Source organism: Ranitomeya variabilis, chromosome 6, assembly GCF_051348905.1.
Source record: "Ranitomeya variabilis isolate aRanVar5 chromosome 6, aRanVar5.hap1, whole genome shotgun sequence".
Taxonomy (NCBI): Eukaryota; Metazoa; Chordata; class Amphibia; order Anura; family Dendrobatidae; genus Ranitomeya; species Ranitomeya variabilis.
In genome coordinates this window covers 82,795,769-82,814,301 of record NC_135237.1, presented here as the reverse complement: position 1 = coordinate 82,814,301, position 18,533 = coordinate 82,795,769, and the positions used below count along the sequence as shown (strand labels likewise).

Genomic DNA, 18,533 nt, shown 5'->3' with positions numbered 1-18,533 from the left:
CGTATCCCACTGATTCTAAGATTATTTTTTCATGACATATTGTACTTCATGGTAGTGGTAAAATTTCTTTGATATGACTTGCGTTTGTTTATGAAAAAAATGGAAACTTGGCAAAAATGTTGAACATTTTGCAATTTTCAAACTTTTAATTGTTGTACCCTTACTGAAACCAGAGAGTTATATCGCACAAAATAGTTAATAAATAACATTTCCCACACATCTACTTTACATCTGCACAATTTTGGAAACATAATTATTTTTTGTTAGGACGTTATAAGGGTTAAAAGTTGACCAGCGATTTCTCATTTTTCCAACAAAATTTACAAAACCGTTTTGTTAGGGACCACCTCATATTTGAAGTGAGTTTGGGGGGTCAATATAACAGAAAATACCCAAAAGTTGCACCATTCTAAAAACTGCACCCCTCAAAACACATTCAAGAAGTTTATTAACCTTTCAGGTGCTTTATGAAAACTAAAGCAATGTGAAAGGAAAAAAATGAACATTTTACTTTTTTCACAGAAAAATTACTTTGGAACCAAATTTTTTTACTTGCACTATTTGGGCGCATGGAGCCATGTCACATTTGGAGACCATCTGATGTACCTAAACAGTGGACCCCCCCCCAATTCTAACTCCAACTCTAACTCCAGTTCATCCCTAACCCTAATTACAACCTTAACCACAACCCTAACCCCAATATACCCTAATCCCAACCCTAACACACCCCTAACCCTAATCCCAACCCTAACTGTAATCCCAACCATAACCACAATCATAACCCTATCCACAACCCTAACCGTAGCCCAACCCTAACTTTCGCCCAACATTAACTTTAGCACAGCACTAACTTTAGCCCAATCCTAACCCTAGCCCCAGCCCTTACTCTAGCCCTAACCCTAACTTTAGCACAACCCTAACCCTAATGGAAAAATGGAAATATTTTTTTTTATTGCATTATTTTTACCTAACTAAGGGGGGTGATAAAGGGGGGGGGGTTGATTTACTATTTTTTTTTATTTTGATCACTGTGATAGACCCTATCACAGTGATCAAAATGAACCAATAGGAAAAATTTCCTATTGTTACCGGGTGCCAGCTGTCAGATCTCGGCGGACGCACTGTGCATTCGCCTGCCATTTTATTTCTGGAAGAAGAAGACGCCAGCCGGGGGACTTCACGGGGGGATGCAGAGACACCGGAGATATCGGGGGGATGAGACTTTTTTTTTGCGGTCACCGTTATTCCGTTATTAACGGTGATCGCAACTCTACCCGAATAATGTTCCGGCAACCGAGACCCAGGAGAAATTCCAGCGCTGGGGGGCGCTATACAGTTATTTCTTAGCGCCGTTAAAAAGCGGTACTGAGGCATAAGTACCCTTAACTTCCGCCGTTAAAAGGCTTATCGGCGGTCGTTAGGGGGCTAAAGAGCTGGGAGGTGTGTATGTGTATATGTGTTTGTATATGTATATACAAAAAAATAACTTCTCATCCCCCCAATGGGGGTGGTCCTTGTGGTCCTTTCTAAATCTCAGGTCCTCTACCAGAGGCCTGGGAGTTTGAGGGTTCTGTGCAAGGTCTTAGTCGTTCCCAGCATTGCACTTTTCTGGACAGAGAGCTCAGATGTTGCTTCTGGGATCTGTTTTAGCCATTCTTCCAACTTAGGGATCACTGCTCCAAGTGCTCCTATCGCCATTGGAATCACTGTTTCTGTCCACATCTTCTCCAGTTCTCCTTTGAGGCTCTGGTATTTCTCCATCTTCTCATATTCCTTCTTTCTGATGTTGCTGTCGCTTGGCACTGCCACATCTATTATCATTGCTGTCCTCTGATCCTTGTCTACTATCACAATGTCTGGTTTGTTAGCCAATACCCGCTTACCCATCTGGGTCTTGAAGTCCCACAGGATTTTAGCCCTTTCATTCTCCACGACTATTTCTGGGGTCTACCACCTGGACTTAGGGGGACTCAGCCCATATGCTGTGCAGATGTTCCTGTATACAATTCCCGCTACTTGGTTGTGGCATTAGTTATACGCTGTACCTGATTGCCTTTTGAATCCTGCCACTATGTGTTGCATGGTTTCTGAGGTTTCTTTGCATAGTCTGCACCTTGGGTCTTGTCTTGTGTGGTAGATTCCTGCTCCTATGGATCTGGTACTTAGTGCTTGCTCTTGTGCCGCTATGATTAGTTCCTCTGTGCTCTCTCGGAGTCCAGCTTTCTCCAGCAATTGGTAGGATTTCTCTGTCCGCCACCTCCATTATCTGTCAATGGTACATCCCATGCAGCGGCTTGTCTTGCCATGGCGCTTCATGTTCCTGTTCTTCCTTCCAGATCTGTTGTTGTTGCTGCTGCCTTAGGCTTTCTCTCAGCATCTCATCTTTTGGTGGAATTTTTCTGATGTATTCCTGGATACTCCTTGTTTCATCCATGATGGTGGCTTGGATGCTTATCAAGCCTCGACCACCCTCCTTTCTGTTGGTATACAATCTTTGGGTGTTAGACTTACGGTGGAGACCTCCATGCATTGTGGGTAGCTTCCGCATCTTCACACATGCAGCTTCCATCTCTTCTTTTGGCACACTATGCCAGCAGGGTATCTGATAACTGGCAGGACATATGTATTGATGGCACTGATTTTATTCTTCCCATTGAGCTGGCTCTTCAGGACCTGTTTTTCCCTTTGATGGTATTTGGATGTTGCTGATTTCCTTGCCTCCTCATCATGGTTACCGCATCCCTGTGGAATTCTGAGGTATTTGTAGCATGTCTGTACATATGCTATGTGTCCTAATGGTAATTCCACTCCATCAGTCTTGTCTACCTTGTCACTCTTTAATACTAACCGGCTGCACTTCTCCAGTCCGAAGGACGTACCAATGTCTTCCTGTAGATCTTTGTCAGGTGGATCAGTGAATTGATGTCTCGTTCGTTTTTCGCATGCAGCTTGATGTCATCCATGTAGAGGAGGTGTCATGGCCAAAACTTTTGGCACCCTTGAAATTGTTCCAGAAAATGATTGCAATTCCACATATTTTGTTATACACATCTCTCTTTTGTGTGCATTGGGACAACACAAAATAACAAAGAATGAAAGGTAAATTGGACATAATTTCACACAAAACCTCAAAAATGGCCCAGACAACGTTATTTGCACCCTCAACTTAATATTTGGTTGCACACCCTTTGGAATAAATAACTACACTCAATCACTTCCTATAACTATCAACAAGCTTCTTACACCTCTCAACTGGAATTGTGGACCACTCTTATTTTGCAAACTGCTCCAGGTTTCTAATATTTTAAGGGTGCCTTCTCCCAACAGCAATTTTAAGATCTCTGCACAGATGGTCAATGGGATTTAGATCCAAATTCATTTCTAGCCACTTCTGAACTGCCACTTCTGAACTCTCCAACACTTTGTTTCCATCCATTTCTGGGTGCTTTTTGAAGTATGTTTGGGGTCATTGTCCTGCTGGAAGACTCATGACCTAGAGCGCAGACCTAGCTTTCTGACCCTGGCACTACATTGTCACCCAAAATCCTTTGGCGTTCTTCAGATTTCATGATACTTTGCACACAGTCAAGGCACCCAGTGCCAGAGGCAGAAACACAACCCCAAAACATCTTTGTACCGCCACCATATTTGATTGTAGATACTGTGTTCTTTTCTTTGTAGGCCTCATTTCCTTTTCGTTCAACAGTAGAATGATTTGCTTTACCAAAAACCTCTATCTTGGTCTCATCTATCCATAAGATAAATAATATAGAAAAGTATAACAATTTTTATTGAGCAAAGTGCCAAGACAAAAACACATCAATCAATTTAAAAACAATTAAAACCAAGTGGAACAACCACTCTTCCCCCTGGAAAGACAATGTACCCAAAAATAAGGTCCGCTCCCATATAAATGATACATGATGTTGTTTACAGAAAACACTTGTTATAACACATCAAGGTGCAATATGTCAGCAGCATACAAATTCTCCCTATCCAACCATATGACCAAAAAAAAAAATATAGGCTCTACTAATAACCTCTCTTATCAGGAGAGAAAGGCCGTTAGATCTCTAAAAAATAATGATTCTATTATTATAAGAGAAGCAGACAAAGGTGGGAATGTGGTTTTGTGGCCCTCCAATATGTACCTTGAAGAAGCCAATAGGCAGTTGGGGGATCAGAGATTCTACACAAGATTACCGTCAGATCCCACCGGTATTTTTCTGGAGAGACTACATAACCTGATCAACCGGGCAGCCTCTATGGGAATAATCTCCCCAAGTGAAAAAAGATTTATGTGGGTGGAGAATCCAGTAACCCCCACTTTTTACCTTCTACCCAAGGTACACAAGAATGTTCACAAACCACCAGGCAGACCGATTGTGTCCAGCATAGGAAGTATGAGTGAACGGGTATGTACTTACATTGATTATTTTATTCAACCTATTGCCTCAACGTTACCAGCTTACATTAAAGATACATCTCATTTCATTAGCGTGTGCCGTAATATCACCTTAACAGGCCAGGAATTATTAGTGACATGTGACGTTGAGTCGCTTTATTCAAATATCTGCCATACCCATGGTATTCAAGCACTCTCTCATTTCCTTGATGGCCTAACTGGTTCTAATCGCCTTCATGATTCATTCATTTTGGATCTTCTCCACTTTATCTTGCACCATAATTATTTCCTGTTTGACAGGACTTATTATAAGCAAGTATCGGGCGTGGCCATGGGTGCGCGGTGCGCGCCGGCATACGCTAACATCTTTTTGGGATGGTGGGAGGAAACAATTGTCTTTTGCTCACAAGGCTATTTGAATCATGTCAAACATTGGTACCGTTTTCTGGATTACATCTTTTTCATTTGGGTGGGGACAGAGGCTTCCTGTGTCCAATTTTTAAGGGAACTTAATGAGAATTCACTAAATATTTTTTTGACATCTTCTTGTTCCCCGGTTTCAGCAATTTTCCTGGACCTTCAGGTTGTAGTCAATGGGGACAGATTGCTGACTGACTTGTATCGAAAGCCGACTGCCACTAATAATTTGTTACAATACCAGAGCTTCCATCCTCTCCATACCCGAACTGGGATCCCGGTGGGACAATTTCTACGCACCCGACGAAATTGTACAACGGACGAGAATTTCACAGAACAGGCTAAAGACTTGACCATGAGATTGCGTGGGAGGGGATATCCCAAGAGGACGATTTCCACTGCTTTCCAGCGTGCCAGGACCTTGAATCAGGATGTCCTTCTTGCTCCACGTCCCCGTTCACAGGATTCTTCAATAAGGTTCATCACTGAACACAGCACAAATTGGAACCAGGTGAGAGACATTTTAAACCGGAATTGGGACATCCTAACTTCAGATGCCCAAACATCTTCTTGTGTCGGCTCTAGACCTCTCATGACGGCAAGAAGAGCCCCTAATTTGCAGGATATTGTCACGAGAAGTCATTTCTCACGCCCGGTAATTAGACTCAATCGGGGGATTCGCCTCAGGGGTTCGTTCCCCTGCGGTGGATGCAGTGTATGTCCATACATGTCTCCAACCAGAGACTCTTTCATCAATCCTGGGGATAATGGGGAGCATTCTCTTTATCATTACATTAATTGTAAAACAAGTTTTGTCATTTACGCTATTATATGCCCATGTCAGAAAGTATATGTAGGGCAGACATCACAGGAGCTGAGGAAACGGGCACAAAAACATCTTTCTACGATTAATTTAGCCCACTCAGACTCCAAGAAGGGCAAAGTACTTACGCCAATAGCGGAACATTATTTGAGGATGCATGGGGGTAAACCCTCTAACACTCATTTTTTTGGCCTACAGAGAATCCAGGGTAATGAAAGGGGTGGTAGTCGACACAGACTACTACTACAACATGAAGCCCGCTGGATCTTCAAGCTAAAATCTATCTCTCCGTTTGGCTTAAATGAAGAGCTTTTGTATACTGGTTTCCTGGGACAGGATTAAAAGCTGCGGACACTTATATGGCACGTTTGATTGGAGTAAGAAGCCACCTGCATTTAATTCTTTGGATCCAGAACTGAGTCTCCGGGATATTTGAGATATATGTTGACACATGGGGATTGGATCAAGAAATTTATTGTATGGACGGAACTGGAAGGTTTAATCTTTTGAAATATCACAATGGAACGGAAGAGCATCTGGGAAATAAGAACATTTGATTGTATCAGTCCCCCCTCTACTTTTTGGGACATCTTTATTTATATATTTTAATTATTATCTTTATTTGTTATATTAATAAATAATTCTTGTTTTTTCTCCCTTCCTCTCTTATTTAGGCTGGGGTTATATTATCAATACCCCTGGGATACCTTGGGTCCCAATAATTTAGTTTGAGGGTATTTTTCATACATTAATTTCCCAGGGACATCTATGAGTATGCCTATGGTTCCTTTGTGATCCACTCATGTACCTGTGGCATGTGTGTTTACATTTATATATATGTATATGTATATGTTTGTATATGTATATATGTTTATATATGTTTTTTTGTATATTTTGCATGCTTGTATATACTTATTTTCTTCTGTTTCATATACATTTTTTGGTCCAATTTAATATTACCGTTACTGACTCTGGGATTCTATCATTACTATCATCATTTATTTATTTATGTACTCGTGATCTCTTGGCTGCTATTACTTTTCCCAGTTCAAAATTTTTCCCTTCCCCCTTTCTTCTGTGTGCGGCCGCACACCGCGCCTGCGCCTTTTCTCTTCAGTATGCTGCCTGCTTCGGCAATATACCTGTCAGCAGGGTACAGAGTTTTATGGTTCCCGACTCCGGGACCGTCTTCATGGGTGCGCACTTCCTCTCCTGCGCACTTCCGGCCCTGGGATAGAATCGCCCAGCATGGTAATTAACAGGAGATATCATTATTTGTATTTAAGACGTACACATCATGTGGATCTCCATTCCCTGACGAAGCTGCACAGAGGCAGCGATACGCGTGGGATTTCTTCCCACTCCTTCCCCCTGGCACCCTGTCTTCTCACCGTTTGGAGACTATCCGTTCCTTATTCCTTTATTCCTTGGCTTGCAGGGTATGATATTGGTTCTCAGCGCACTTCAGGACAGCGCAGATTATTTTGTGCCTTATTTTACATCTTTCTTCATTATGGGTTCACTCCCATTACCAGCTATCATTATTGTGCTGCAGTACTTTTGCATTATATATAGCCCCTGATTCCTTCCTGGGCCTTAACCTTTGTTATTAAGCCCATACTACCTTCTTTGGGGCTGAGAATATCTTAGTTTATTTTATTGGGGACGCCCAATTTTTGGTCATATGGTTGGATAGGGAGAATTTGTATGCTGCTGACATATTGCACCTTGATGTGTTATAACAAGTGTTTTCTGTAAACAACATCATGTATCATTTATATGGGAGCGGACCTTATTTTTGGGTACATTGTCTTTCCAGGGGGAAGAGTGGTTGTTCCACTTGGTTTTAATTGTTTTTAAATTGATTGATGTGTTTTTGTCTTGGCACTTTGCTCAATAAAAATTGTTATACTTTTCTATATTATTTGTTCTATATATTCAGGTGTGCGCTGTTATATGCATAGGCTTTTTCTTTTTCTTTTTATGGTCATGCAATTTCTATGCAGTTTTGCAGCACCCTAGGTAATTTATCCATTTATTCATGTGTATAAACCCATATAGATAGTGCACCTGAGATTTTTTTTTTTTTTTTTTTTTGTTATCTATCCATAAGATGCTTTCCCAGAAGGATTTTTAGCATACTCATGTACATTTTGGCAAACTGCTGTCTAGCATTTTTATGTCTCTGTGTCAGCAGTGGCTTCCTCATTGGTCTCCTGCCATAGCGTTTTATTTCATTCAAATGTCGATATATAGTTTGTGCTGACACTGATGCACCCTGGGCTTGCAGAAAAGCTTGAATTTCTTTGGAACTTGAGTGGTGCTGCTTATCCACCATCCAGACTATCCAGCGTTGCAATCTTTCATCAATTTTTCTCCATCTTCCTCGTCTATGGAGATTAGCTACAGTGCCATGGGTTGTAAACTTCTTGATTATGTTGCACACCGTGGACAAAGGAACATCAAGATCTGAAGAAACGGACTTGTAACCTTCAGACTGTTGATATTTCTCAACAATTTTGGTTTTCAAGTCCTCAGACAGTTCTCTTATCCTCTTTCTGTTAGTTATCTTAAGTAAGATAAACTTCCATGGCAAGTTATGAAAATGGTGCGTTAATTGTCAACATAAACTCTGTTATATCTGTACATAAAATTGCTCATTTTTTTCTCTATAACATACTTGCCAGAGATTGGGCAGCATATTTGAAGTAACAGGTTCCATTTAAAGCATGTCTACCATGTTATCTACTTGCAGACTAGCCATAGACTTTAAACATCGAGTTGGTCCACATTTTACTCTGCAGTGATGTTGTAAAGCATAATTTCAAGAAAAGCAGCTGCAGAAAATCAGCAAGCCATCAGACATAGCCGGGCTACCCATAGAGAGAGCAGAGATAGTTTATTACCATCTCTGCCTTCTTGATTGCTGTATACACAGTAATGAACGAGTGCTGTGTATGTAATCCTTCAGACCAAGTGATAATGTGAGTTGACCGGGATTGAGCAGAAGCTGCTGAATCCTAGCAGACCCAGTTCAGCTGTGCTGTTAAAGCAAAAGGCTGAGTTTGTGCAGTATCTGGGGCTAATATTGATATGTCACCCCCCAAGGTCTTTTATGAAATGTATGAAAAAATAAATAAAAAAAGCATGAAAAAAATGAAAACATAACTAAAAAACATAACTAAAAAAAACAACAACAAAACAACATCACTTCCAGACCGAACAAAATTAGTGAAGAATAGATATGTATGTCTTTTTTTCTTTACATTTCAACCACAGATATACAGTACAGACCAAAAGTTTGGACACACCTTCTCATTTAAAGATTTTTCTGTATTTTCATGACTATGAAAATTGTACATTCACACTGAAGGCATCAAAACTATGAATTAACACATGTGGAATTATATACTTAACAAAAAAGTGTGAAACAACTGAAATTATGTCTTATATTCTAGGTTCTTCAAAGAAGCCACCTTTTGCTTTGATTACTGCTTTGCACACTCTTTGGCATTCTCTTGATGAGCTTCAAGAGGTAGTCACTGGGAATGGTCTTCCAACAATCTTGAAGGAGTTTGCAGAGATGCTTAGCACTTGATGGCCCTTTTGCCTTCACTCTGCGGTCCAGCTCAACCCAAACCATCTCGATTGGGTTCAGGTCTGGTGACTGTGGAGGCCAGGTCATCTGGCGTAGCACCCCATCACTCTCCTTCTTGGTCAAATAGCCCTTACACAGCCTGGAGGTGTGTTTGGGGTTATTGTCCTGTTGAAAAATAAATGATGGTCCAACTAAATGCAAACCGGATGGAATAGCATGCTGCTGCAAGATGAGGTGGTAGCCATACTGGTTCAGTATGCCTTCAATTTCGAATAAATCCCCAACAGTGTCACCAGCAAAGCACCCCCACACCATCACACCTCCTCCTCCATGCTTCACGGTGGAAACCAGGCATGTAGAGTCCATCCGTTCACCTTTTCTGCGTTGCACAAAGACACGGTGGTTAGAACCAAAGATCTCAAATTTGGACTCATCAGACCAAAGCACAGATTTCCACTAGTCTAATGTCCATTCCTTGTGTTCTTTAGCCCAAACAAGTCTCTTCTGCTTGTTGCCTGTCCTTAGCAGTGGTTTCCTAGCAGCTATTTTACCATGAAGGCCTGCTGCACAAAGTCTCCTCTTAACAGTTGTTGTAAAGATGTGTCTGCTGCTAGAACTCTGTGTGGCATTGACCTGGTCTCTAATCTGAGCTGCTGTTAACCTGCGATTTCTGAGGCTGGTGACTCGGATAAACTTATCCTCAGAAGCAGAGGTGACTCTTGGTCTTCCATTCCTGGGGAAGTCCTCATGTGAGCCAGTTTCTTTGTAGCCCTTGATGGTTTTTGCCACTTCACTTGGGGACACTTTCAAAGTTTTCCCAATTTTTTGGACTGACTGACCTTCATTTCTTAAAGTAATGATGGCCACTCATTTTTCTTTACTTAGCTGCTTTTTTCTTGCCATAATACAAATTCTAACAGTCTATTCAGTGGGACTGTCAGCTGTGTATCCACCAGACAACACAACTGATGGTCCCAACCCCATTTATAAGGCAAGAAATCCCACTTATTAAACCTGACAGGGCACACCTGTGAAGTGAAAACCATTTCCGATGACTACCTCTTGAAGCTCATCAAGAGAATGCCAAGAGTGTGCAAAGCAGTCATCAAAGCAAAAGGTGGCTACTTTGAAGAACCTAGAATATAAGACATAATTTCAGTTGTTTCACACTTTTTTGTTAAGTATATAATTCCACATGTGTTAATTCATAGTTTTGATGCCTTCAGTGTGAATGTACAATTTTCATAATCATGAAAATACAGAAAAATCTTTAATTGAGAAGGTGTGTCCAAACTTTTGGTCTGTACTGTATATATATATATATATATATATATATATATATATACAGTATATATATATATATATATATATATATATATATATATATATATATATATATAGGAATATAAAAGCAACATACAAATTAGGCCCCATGTGCCATGAAAAGAGGAGGAAAAATTGATTTGAATATGCCAGTGAGAATTTTTTTTAGAGCCGTCAACTCCATGTGTGCAAAATTATACAGTCGGGCACATTACAAAATGGCCTGATCCTAGGCTGATTAAACAAGGGTATCATTACATAATGTTCAGAAAGAGAACAGTTTGGGGGAGCTAGGAACTCACGCTATACAATAACGTAAGTTTGAAGGGAATTGTACTGTGGTTGGTATTCAACTAAAATAGAAATTTGGGCGGAGAATTGTGCTGAGCGTCCAGTTATCTGCTCTCTAAACAGTGCTGATTGGCTGTAAGCAGATGACTGACAGCAAATCTCAATGCTCTTCTCAAGTGTCTTTTTCAGCTCAGCCCTAACTACAGTAAGCAGCTGCCCTGACTGTACTAGTAGCTCTTAGCACCAATTTTTAACCCTGTCTCACTAGGTCTGAAGACACCAAGAGGAGATGACAAATATCTCACAGGAGGAGATTACAGGGAACACGTTGTTCTCGGCACGTGGAGGTGTAAACACTGTGTACCGAGCACACAGGAGCTTACTTATAAATTGTGGGTTTAGTCTTGAAATTACATTTGGTGCATTTTTTCCTGCTACAAGCATAACTTTAAAGTGAACCGTAAACTTCTTAGGAAATTGGGATCACGGGACTAATAGGGATGTGGGTTTAGTCACAACATCCGGTAGTTTGCAGCTGCCTGCTTCCAATTTATGTTGTCTCATAAATAAAAGAGTCATTAGTCTTTAGTGTAATAGGGTAAATTGTCGAGTAAGGAAATTAAAGGGTGAACATGAGCAAAACCTTTAGGCTATGATCCCACGATGAGTTTATGGTGCGTTTTTGGAGCTTCATATTTTTTGCTGTGTCAAAAACGCAGCATTTTATACGGTAGTTCCAGCAAAATGGATGAGCTTTATAGAGAAATCGTGCCCACTGTGCTTCTTTGTAAGGCTGCGTAAACTAACCCTCGGTGCATGTTTCAAATTCGCAGCATGTTAATTTCTCTTGCATGTACTCTTGAGTTTTCTGTGCGGAATTTCCCCTAGACTTGCTTTAGGTAAAAAAGGTTCTGTCCGGATTCTAGTCTGAATTTCTTTTCCAGTGTTGAAAATCTGCGCAGAAAATCTACATTGTGAATTGAGTGACGATTTTCATTTCACATCTGCGACCTGTCAATGTATGGTGTAAATTTTCACAGCAAATTTTATCCATAGTATTTCCACATTGAAAATGACATAAAAAATACAGTATTGGAAGTAGATATGACCATTAAAAGTTTGTGGGGGGCAGAAACGAAGCATAAGAACTATGAGGAACAATCTGAAATTTGTTTGGGCAGGGATTGAAAGTAATTTTAGTATTTAAAAAAATGAATTTGTTTTATCGGGATCAGATCATATTTGCTGTATTTGGAACACATTTTACACACATGCGATTAGTAACATATGTCGCGGTATACAAATTGATATTAACATTCCTGTTTGGTTTATGTGTTGCAAATTCTGTTGTTCTTTCCGTCATCTGGAGAGAAGAACAAAATTCATAGTAGTGCTGGACAAAGTACATTCTGTACACCAGCATACCCTCTCCACCATAGACTAAAATGGATTTTTATTAGGGTCCATTGTTGTGTTCGGCTAAAATAAGTTTCCCTATACAGAGATCATATAAAAGCAATGTCAGGAAACAGGAATATCAAGCACTGTCCATGATAACACACTTGGTGAAGTCATACCCAGGTGCACAACCTGCTTCATGTTTTGAATAGCTGATGGAATTGTATTTCCTTACAGGAGTATCCATCTCTGGGTTTGCTGGGGGATAAATTGGCAGACAACCATGTCTACGGTCTATTTGCTGTCCGGGGAAGCACCTTCAATTGGTATAAGGTAAAGAAATAAAATAAATAATTGTGGTTCTTTTAGGGTATGTGCACACGTTGTGGATTTGGCTGCGGATCTGGCTGCGGATCCGCAGCTTATTGGCCGCTGCGGATTCGCAGCAGTTTTCTATCCGGTTTACAGTACCATATAAGCCTATGGAAAACAAAATCCGCGGTGCACATGCTGCGGAAAATACAGCGCGGAAACGCTGCGTTGTATTTTCTGCAGGCACAAAAAACGCTGGAAATCCGTGGTAAATCCGCGGGTAAAGCACAGTGCGTTTTACCTGCGGATTTTTAAAAAATGGTGCTGAAAAATCCGCACACGAATCCCCGACGTGGGCACATAGCCGTAAAAGATTTTTTTCTCTTTAGTTGTAAATGACTTTTGTTTTTTCACTTTTATAGGATCTTTTACCATTGCTGCCAGGAACAGTAGCCAAGAAACTGGATGACACTACGTCAAATATTAAGAATGTGGTGGTTGAAGCTTACCAGGTCAGTGCGCAAGGATTTAGGGGGTACGAAACATGAGCCAATGGATATTCAGTCTTACCTGCTGCTCCGTTTAATTGGAATACTTAATTATCGAGTACAACTGATAGCCTAACGTGCTGATCCAGAGGGAGGAAAAACTCCACAAGGCAAATGCTAATTGCCAGAAATAGAAAAAGTGACAATTCAGCCCACCACTTATGTGTTGGAGATAAGTATCCAAGGAGACTTCAAGGGTGGACAGTCTGTGGTCTGGGTGTGGTGAGCGGAGTATGCACTGGTCAGGCTTCCAGGTCAAATAGTTCTCAATGGTCCAAAAGGGGATGTTCTCCAACACCAAAGGAAAGTAGGTAAAACTTCGCCTTTAAATGCCAAATTTTAAAGGTATCCTGTCAGATCCCCCATGCCCTCCAACCCAACAGCATTTGTGTGTTTATTGCTAATTTCCCTTCCTAACCAGCCCTTTATACTGTTAGTCACCTAAACACATGCCTCGTCTGGGCATTCAAACCATCCTAGTAGGTTAATAGCTGCTGCTTCCTCTGTAAGAAGTAGTTCCAACCCTTGCTTCAGGGGTATGGATCAACACTGAAGGTGCTGCTTAGATCCAAAGGAGATGGTAGCGGACCATCCAGGTACATCAACAATATTTGTTTTATTGAAAAGTATTATTAAATGAACACCCTTGGGTAGTGGACAGTCCTTTTAACCAGTTCCGGATCGCCCACTGTAGATAAACGTTGGCACTTGCTGGGCTTTGTGCAGCGCTGACGTTTATTAACAGTCGGCGGTCTTGCAGTGCTCAGGACCCCCAGGGTCCTGCAAGCTTCGTGATTCCGGTGCAGAGTTTTAGCTCTGACTGGAGACATCATCGGGATGTTGATTGGCTCTTTAAGAAGATTAGACCTATAAGCCTAATTGAACCTATTAGCCTGTTTTTCTTCTGACACATATTATTATTATTATTTGTTTATATAGCACCTTGCGGACTTACATTCTATGGGATAATGGGGAAGAGACAGAAGGTCGGGGGTGCAGCAGCTCTAGTGGTGGTGAGGTGGCAGCTCTGGTGGTGGTGAGGCAGCAGCTCGGGTGGTGGTGGTGAGGCGGCAGCTCGGGTGGTTGGTGAGGCGACAGCTCGGGTGGTGGTGAGGCGGCAGCTCGGGTGGTTGGTGAGGCGGCAGCTCGGGTGGTGGTGAGGCGGCAGCTCGGTTGGTTGGTGAGGCGGCAGCTCGGGTGGTTGGTGATGCTTCAGCTCAGGTGGTGGTAAGGCAGCAGAATGGTTATTGCAGGCTGTAGGCTTTCCTGAAGAGATGGGTTTTCAGGTTCCATCTGAAGGATCCGAGGGTGGTGGATAATCGGACATATCTACTGTGTTGGTAAATTTTGCCATGATGAAATGGCGCTGTGCTGTTCGGAGAGCCATGTGGTTCACGGGGGACCATGAGCAGCGCTTACAGGGCTTTCTTTATGCATAGGAATCAACCTATTGTGACAAACCCACTCATGAAATAAAAGGATGGACACCACTGTAATTATATCTAATGTCATCTGTGATGTATTCTCTGCAGGCACTTCTCTCCGAAATGAGGATTCAAGTGGATAATCCGATGAAGGGCATTTCTGTAAATATTACTGCTATATGTCCAGATGGGAGCAGACATTCTGGGATAGAAGGATGTCGTAATGTACAGAGCAATGATAAGGTACAGCCAATGTAAATATTCTCCACAGCTGCAGAAATACATCACCTACTACACTGAATGAGCTCAACTAACCTCATGGAAGAAAGGCAGCCATATTTACCATCACCAAGACCCAATATGAATGCACTACAGGATACAGCAGACCACCATGATAAAGGCGGATGCTACAGAGGTGCAAAATACTGATGAAACAACCGCTCACACACCTATCTTTCATGGAGGAGGGCGGCCTAGTGTCATAAGTGCACACGGAGAAGTATAGAGCGCCAGTCACACAGATAAGTGTAGTGCAGTGTCTATCTTATAGCCTACTGGTGACCCCCATACTATTAGAACAGGTGGGCTGACCAGCTCTATATAAGTGCACCCCACAGGCACCCTAATTCTCCAAGCCAAAACTAAACCTCATGCTTTCTTCTTGGTTTTAATATGTTCTCTGATGCAGAACAATCACTTCCAGAAACCTCATTTTTGGTCAATTCCTTGTCATTGCTGTTAAAAAAGTAATTCTGTACACAATCTCCATGTGGGAGCCTGACATGAGGAAAAAATCCTCTTTGCCCATTACGAAGCGAACAAGGTGTACACATTAATGAATAGCATGATTGAGAGCAGGTGTGAAATGACGATTCTGGAGCATCTTCTATGTTCCTCTGTTGTTCCTATTAGAAATTCATGAGTTGACTCCTCCTGGGTGATGTCATTATCTTGCCAAATGTGTGTGTCTCTACATTGTCCAGACTGGCAGAGCACTGATTGGACAGTGTGAGATTTTGGGGCTCGGACTACCCTCGTTTCGCCCATTTTCTTTATGGATGTGCATAGAACCTGCTTGTTTAAACTTTGCCGGCAATTGTGTTCCTTTGGTATGACAGGGTGCATGGATAATTGATCTCTCAGCACTATGCACTTATTGAATTCATGCTTAAGCGACTTATGAATATACTACGGAAATTGGTAAAAAATGTTCTCCTCTCATAGAGGCAATTGCCTTTGGGGTTGTGTAGTGATATACTGACTGACTATAAGGCAGACTGTGTAGAAGTGATACATACATATACAATGTTTGCGCCATCCAACCTTAGAATATGTGGGGGTTAGGAAATCTGTGAACAGATGAATATGTGATGGTGAATGCACCTAATAGGCTCTGAATTCACACTATAATATTAGGTATCCCTCTCGTGGATGCCACCGATTGTGATGTAAACTACATGCACGTTTTAATACTATTGTATGACATTGTTTTTGTAAGGTGGTCCTCCACCCAGCGCAGACCATTGAGGCAATCTTCATTTTTTATTTGTCTGTTATTGTTATTTTAGACATACCTCAATAAAGAATGATTTTATAATGGTTGGCATAGTAGTTTGCACCAGTTTGCATCCCTAGGTCTTTGGTCTATGGGAGTTATTATGTGTTATAATGTGAGAGTTTGCAGGGACACATCCCCAATAGTGATGAGTGAACGTGCTCGGATAACGTGTTATCTGAGAATGATCCGGTGTTAGCCGAGTGTCTTTGGCGTGCTCGGATAATATGTTCCTGCGGCTGTATGATTCTCGGCTGTTAGACAGCCTGAACACATGCCAGGATTGCCTGTTTGTTAGGGAATCCCCGCATGTGTTGCGGATGTCTAACAGCCGTAAAACATGCAGCCACACGTTTTCAAACATATTACTCAAACACCCTCAAGATATTCGGATAACACCCTAGCATGCTCTGATAACACGCTATCCGAGTACGATCGCTCATCACTAGTCCCCAATTTGTAACCCTCAGTGCTCAATGTATTCTGATTTCAACTAGGAGTAACGAGAATTGCACAATGAATAAGAAAAGATGCTCCAGAATTGGGAAATTAAAATATTTGCTGAAACACATTAGCGGAGGTGACATGTCCTTTTTAAAGAAACAGTCCAGCATTTCTGCACCCCCATCTAATTGTGTATCACACGGTGCACTTTTATATATATATATATATATGTTGTACTTTCTTCTCTTTTACCTCACTTCAGAATCTCTCTAGATTCTTGTATTGAACCTTGCATTGTATTCCTCTATGCTCTGCTATAAATCCCATGCCGCTTCAACAGACTATCACATTGAGAGCTAGAGCCAGTACTCTGCTTGCTGTGGTAACTTTGTGACCAGAGTCACCTCTAATCTCCGAAATAAGCTGCTGGATTTTAGTATTTAATTAGGAGGGCTGAACTGTGATCTTGTACATTTGAAAGCCTGGAATACCCTTTAGATAGCTGTCGGTCCGACTCTCCATTACATAGGCGAGCTCAGCCAGCTGGCCGAGCTCTCCTGTGTTCTCTATGAGAGAGCATCTGTCATATATCTCTGGCGGAGGTTTATATTTTCTGTCATCCAACATCATCTATAGTGAGACAGTCTGGAGGCCTCCATACACATCAGACTGTCAGCTAGACCTGTAGATATCTGTATGGGAGCCTTAACCGTGTGCCAGGAGCTGTCCAAGCATCATCAGTATCTATGATAGAAGTTTTTATTTATCCCAGAGAACCTCAGTGGTATTATCCATTTATTTTCATCATACAGGTAGTTCTGGTGACTAAGGTAATGACCATCTTCAGAGAACATAAAGCCAGGTGATTATCAGAGGGTCACCATGAGATCACACGACCCAACTACAGAGCTGCTATTTTATTAATAAGGAAATAAAGATCCATCATTAATCACTTTTTCCTGTGCATGTCAAAGAAGGTCATAGAAACAAATAGCAAAGACTCGCCCTGCCCCATTTTCTTGGACCCAGCATAAGAGCAGTTTTTTTCAATTTTTGCATTAAAAAGATACTTTTACCATTTCCCTGGGACCGTCTGAAACTATTGGAGATGTAGCATGTCTGCAAAATATAAATTTAATGTATGTTTGTTTCCCATTTTCCTGTCACTACAGCCATTTCTTTAAACCAAGTTCATAGTGATTTTGCTATGGATACGGCCTCCATGTATTACATCAGATACATCATTTTATAACATTATGATGTTTTACTGTTAGGGTATGTGCACACGTAAGAATTTCTTGCAGAAAATTCCTGAAGAAAACTGGACATTTTCTGCAAGAAACCTGCTTGCGTTTTTTTCGCGTTTTACCGCGTTTTTTTGCGTGTTTTTTTCACGTTTTTTTCCGGAGCTTTCCCAATGCATTATACAGCGAGAAAAACGTGAAAAAAAACGCAAAATTAATGAACATGCTGCGTTTTTTACCGCGATGCGTTTTTTTCGCGGGAAAAAAACGGATCATGTGCACAAAAATTGCAGAATGCATTTTAAATGATAGGATGCATATGTATGCGTTTTTTATGCGTTTTTATCGCGTTTTTATAGCGAAAAAACGTGAAAAAAAAGCAACATGTGCACACAGCCTTACAGTAACGAACAAAATTAATATCCAAATAAACTACCCCGTATTTTCCGGCGTATAAGACGACTGGGCGTATAAGACGACCCCCCAACTTTACCAGTTAAAATATAAAATCTTCTTAAAAGTCGGGGGTCTTCTTATACACCCTATGTCGTCTTATAGGGCCGGTGAATATGTGCCTTTTGGGGGGGGGGGGGGAGTGATCCTGATGCCGAGGGGGCGTCTCACAGGAAAGTGAGTATCCCCCATTACCTTATCGTAGCGGTGCAGCGTGGGGGTCTCAGTGCTGGGAGTGGCGGCGGCGGCTGCTGTGCTCTGGCGCGGCGGCTGCTGTGCTCTGGTGCGGCGGCTGCTG

At 41.5% G+C, this 18,533-nt stretch overlaps 1 protein-coding gene across 1 annotated transcript in view; it reads left to right on the top strand.

The window, feature by feature from the left end:
* Positions 1–18,533, top strand: part of ITGB8 (integrin subunit beta 8) — a 154,946-nt gene that overhangs the window by 100,424 nt on the left and 35,989 nt on the right. Inside the window, exons 7-9 of the mRNA XM_077268726.1 lie at positions 12,493–12,588; positions 12,990–13,079; positions 14,648–14,782. Of these exons, the coding sequence (XP_077124841.1) occupies positions 12,493–12,588; positions 12,990–13,079; positions 14,648–14,782 (321 nt within the window). The remainder of the gene's footprint in view (positions 1–12,492; positions 12,589–12,989; positions 13,080–14,647; positions 14,783–18,533) is intronic.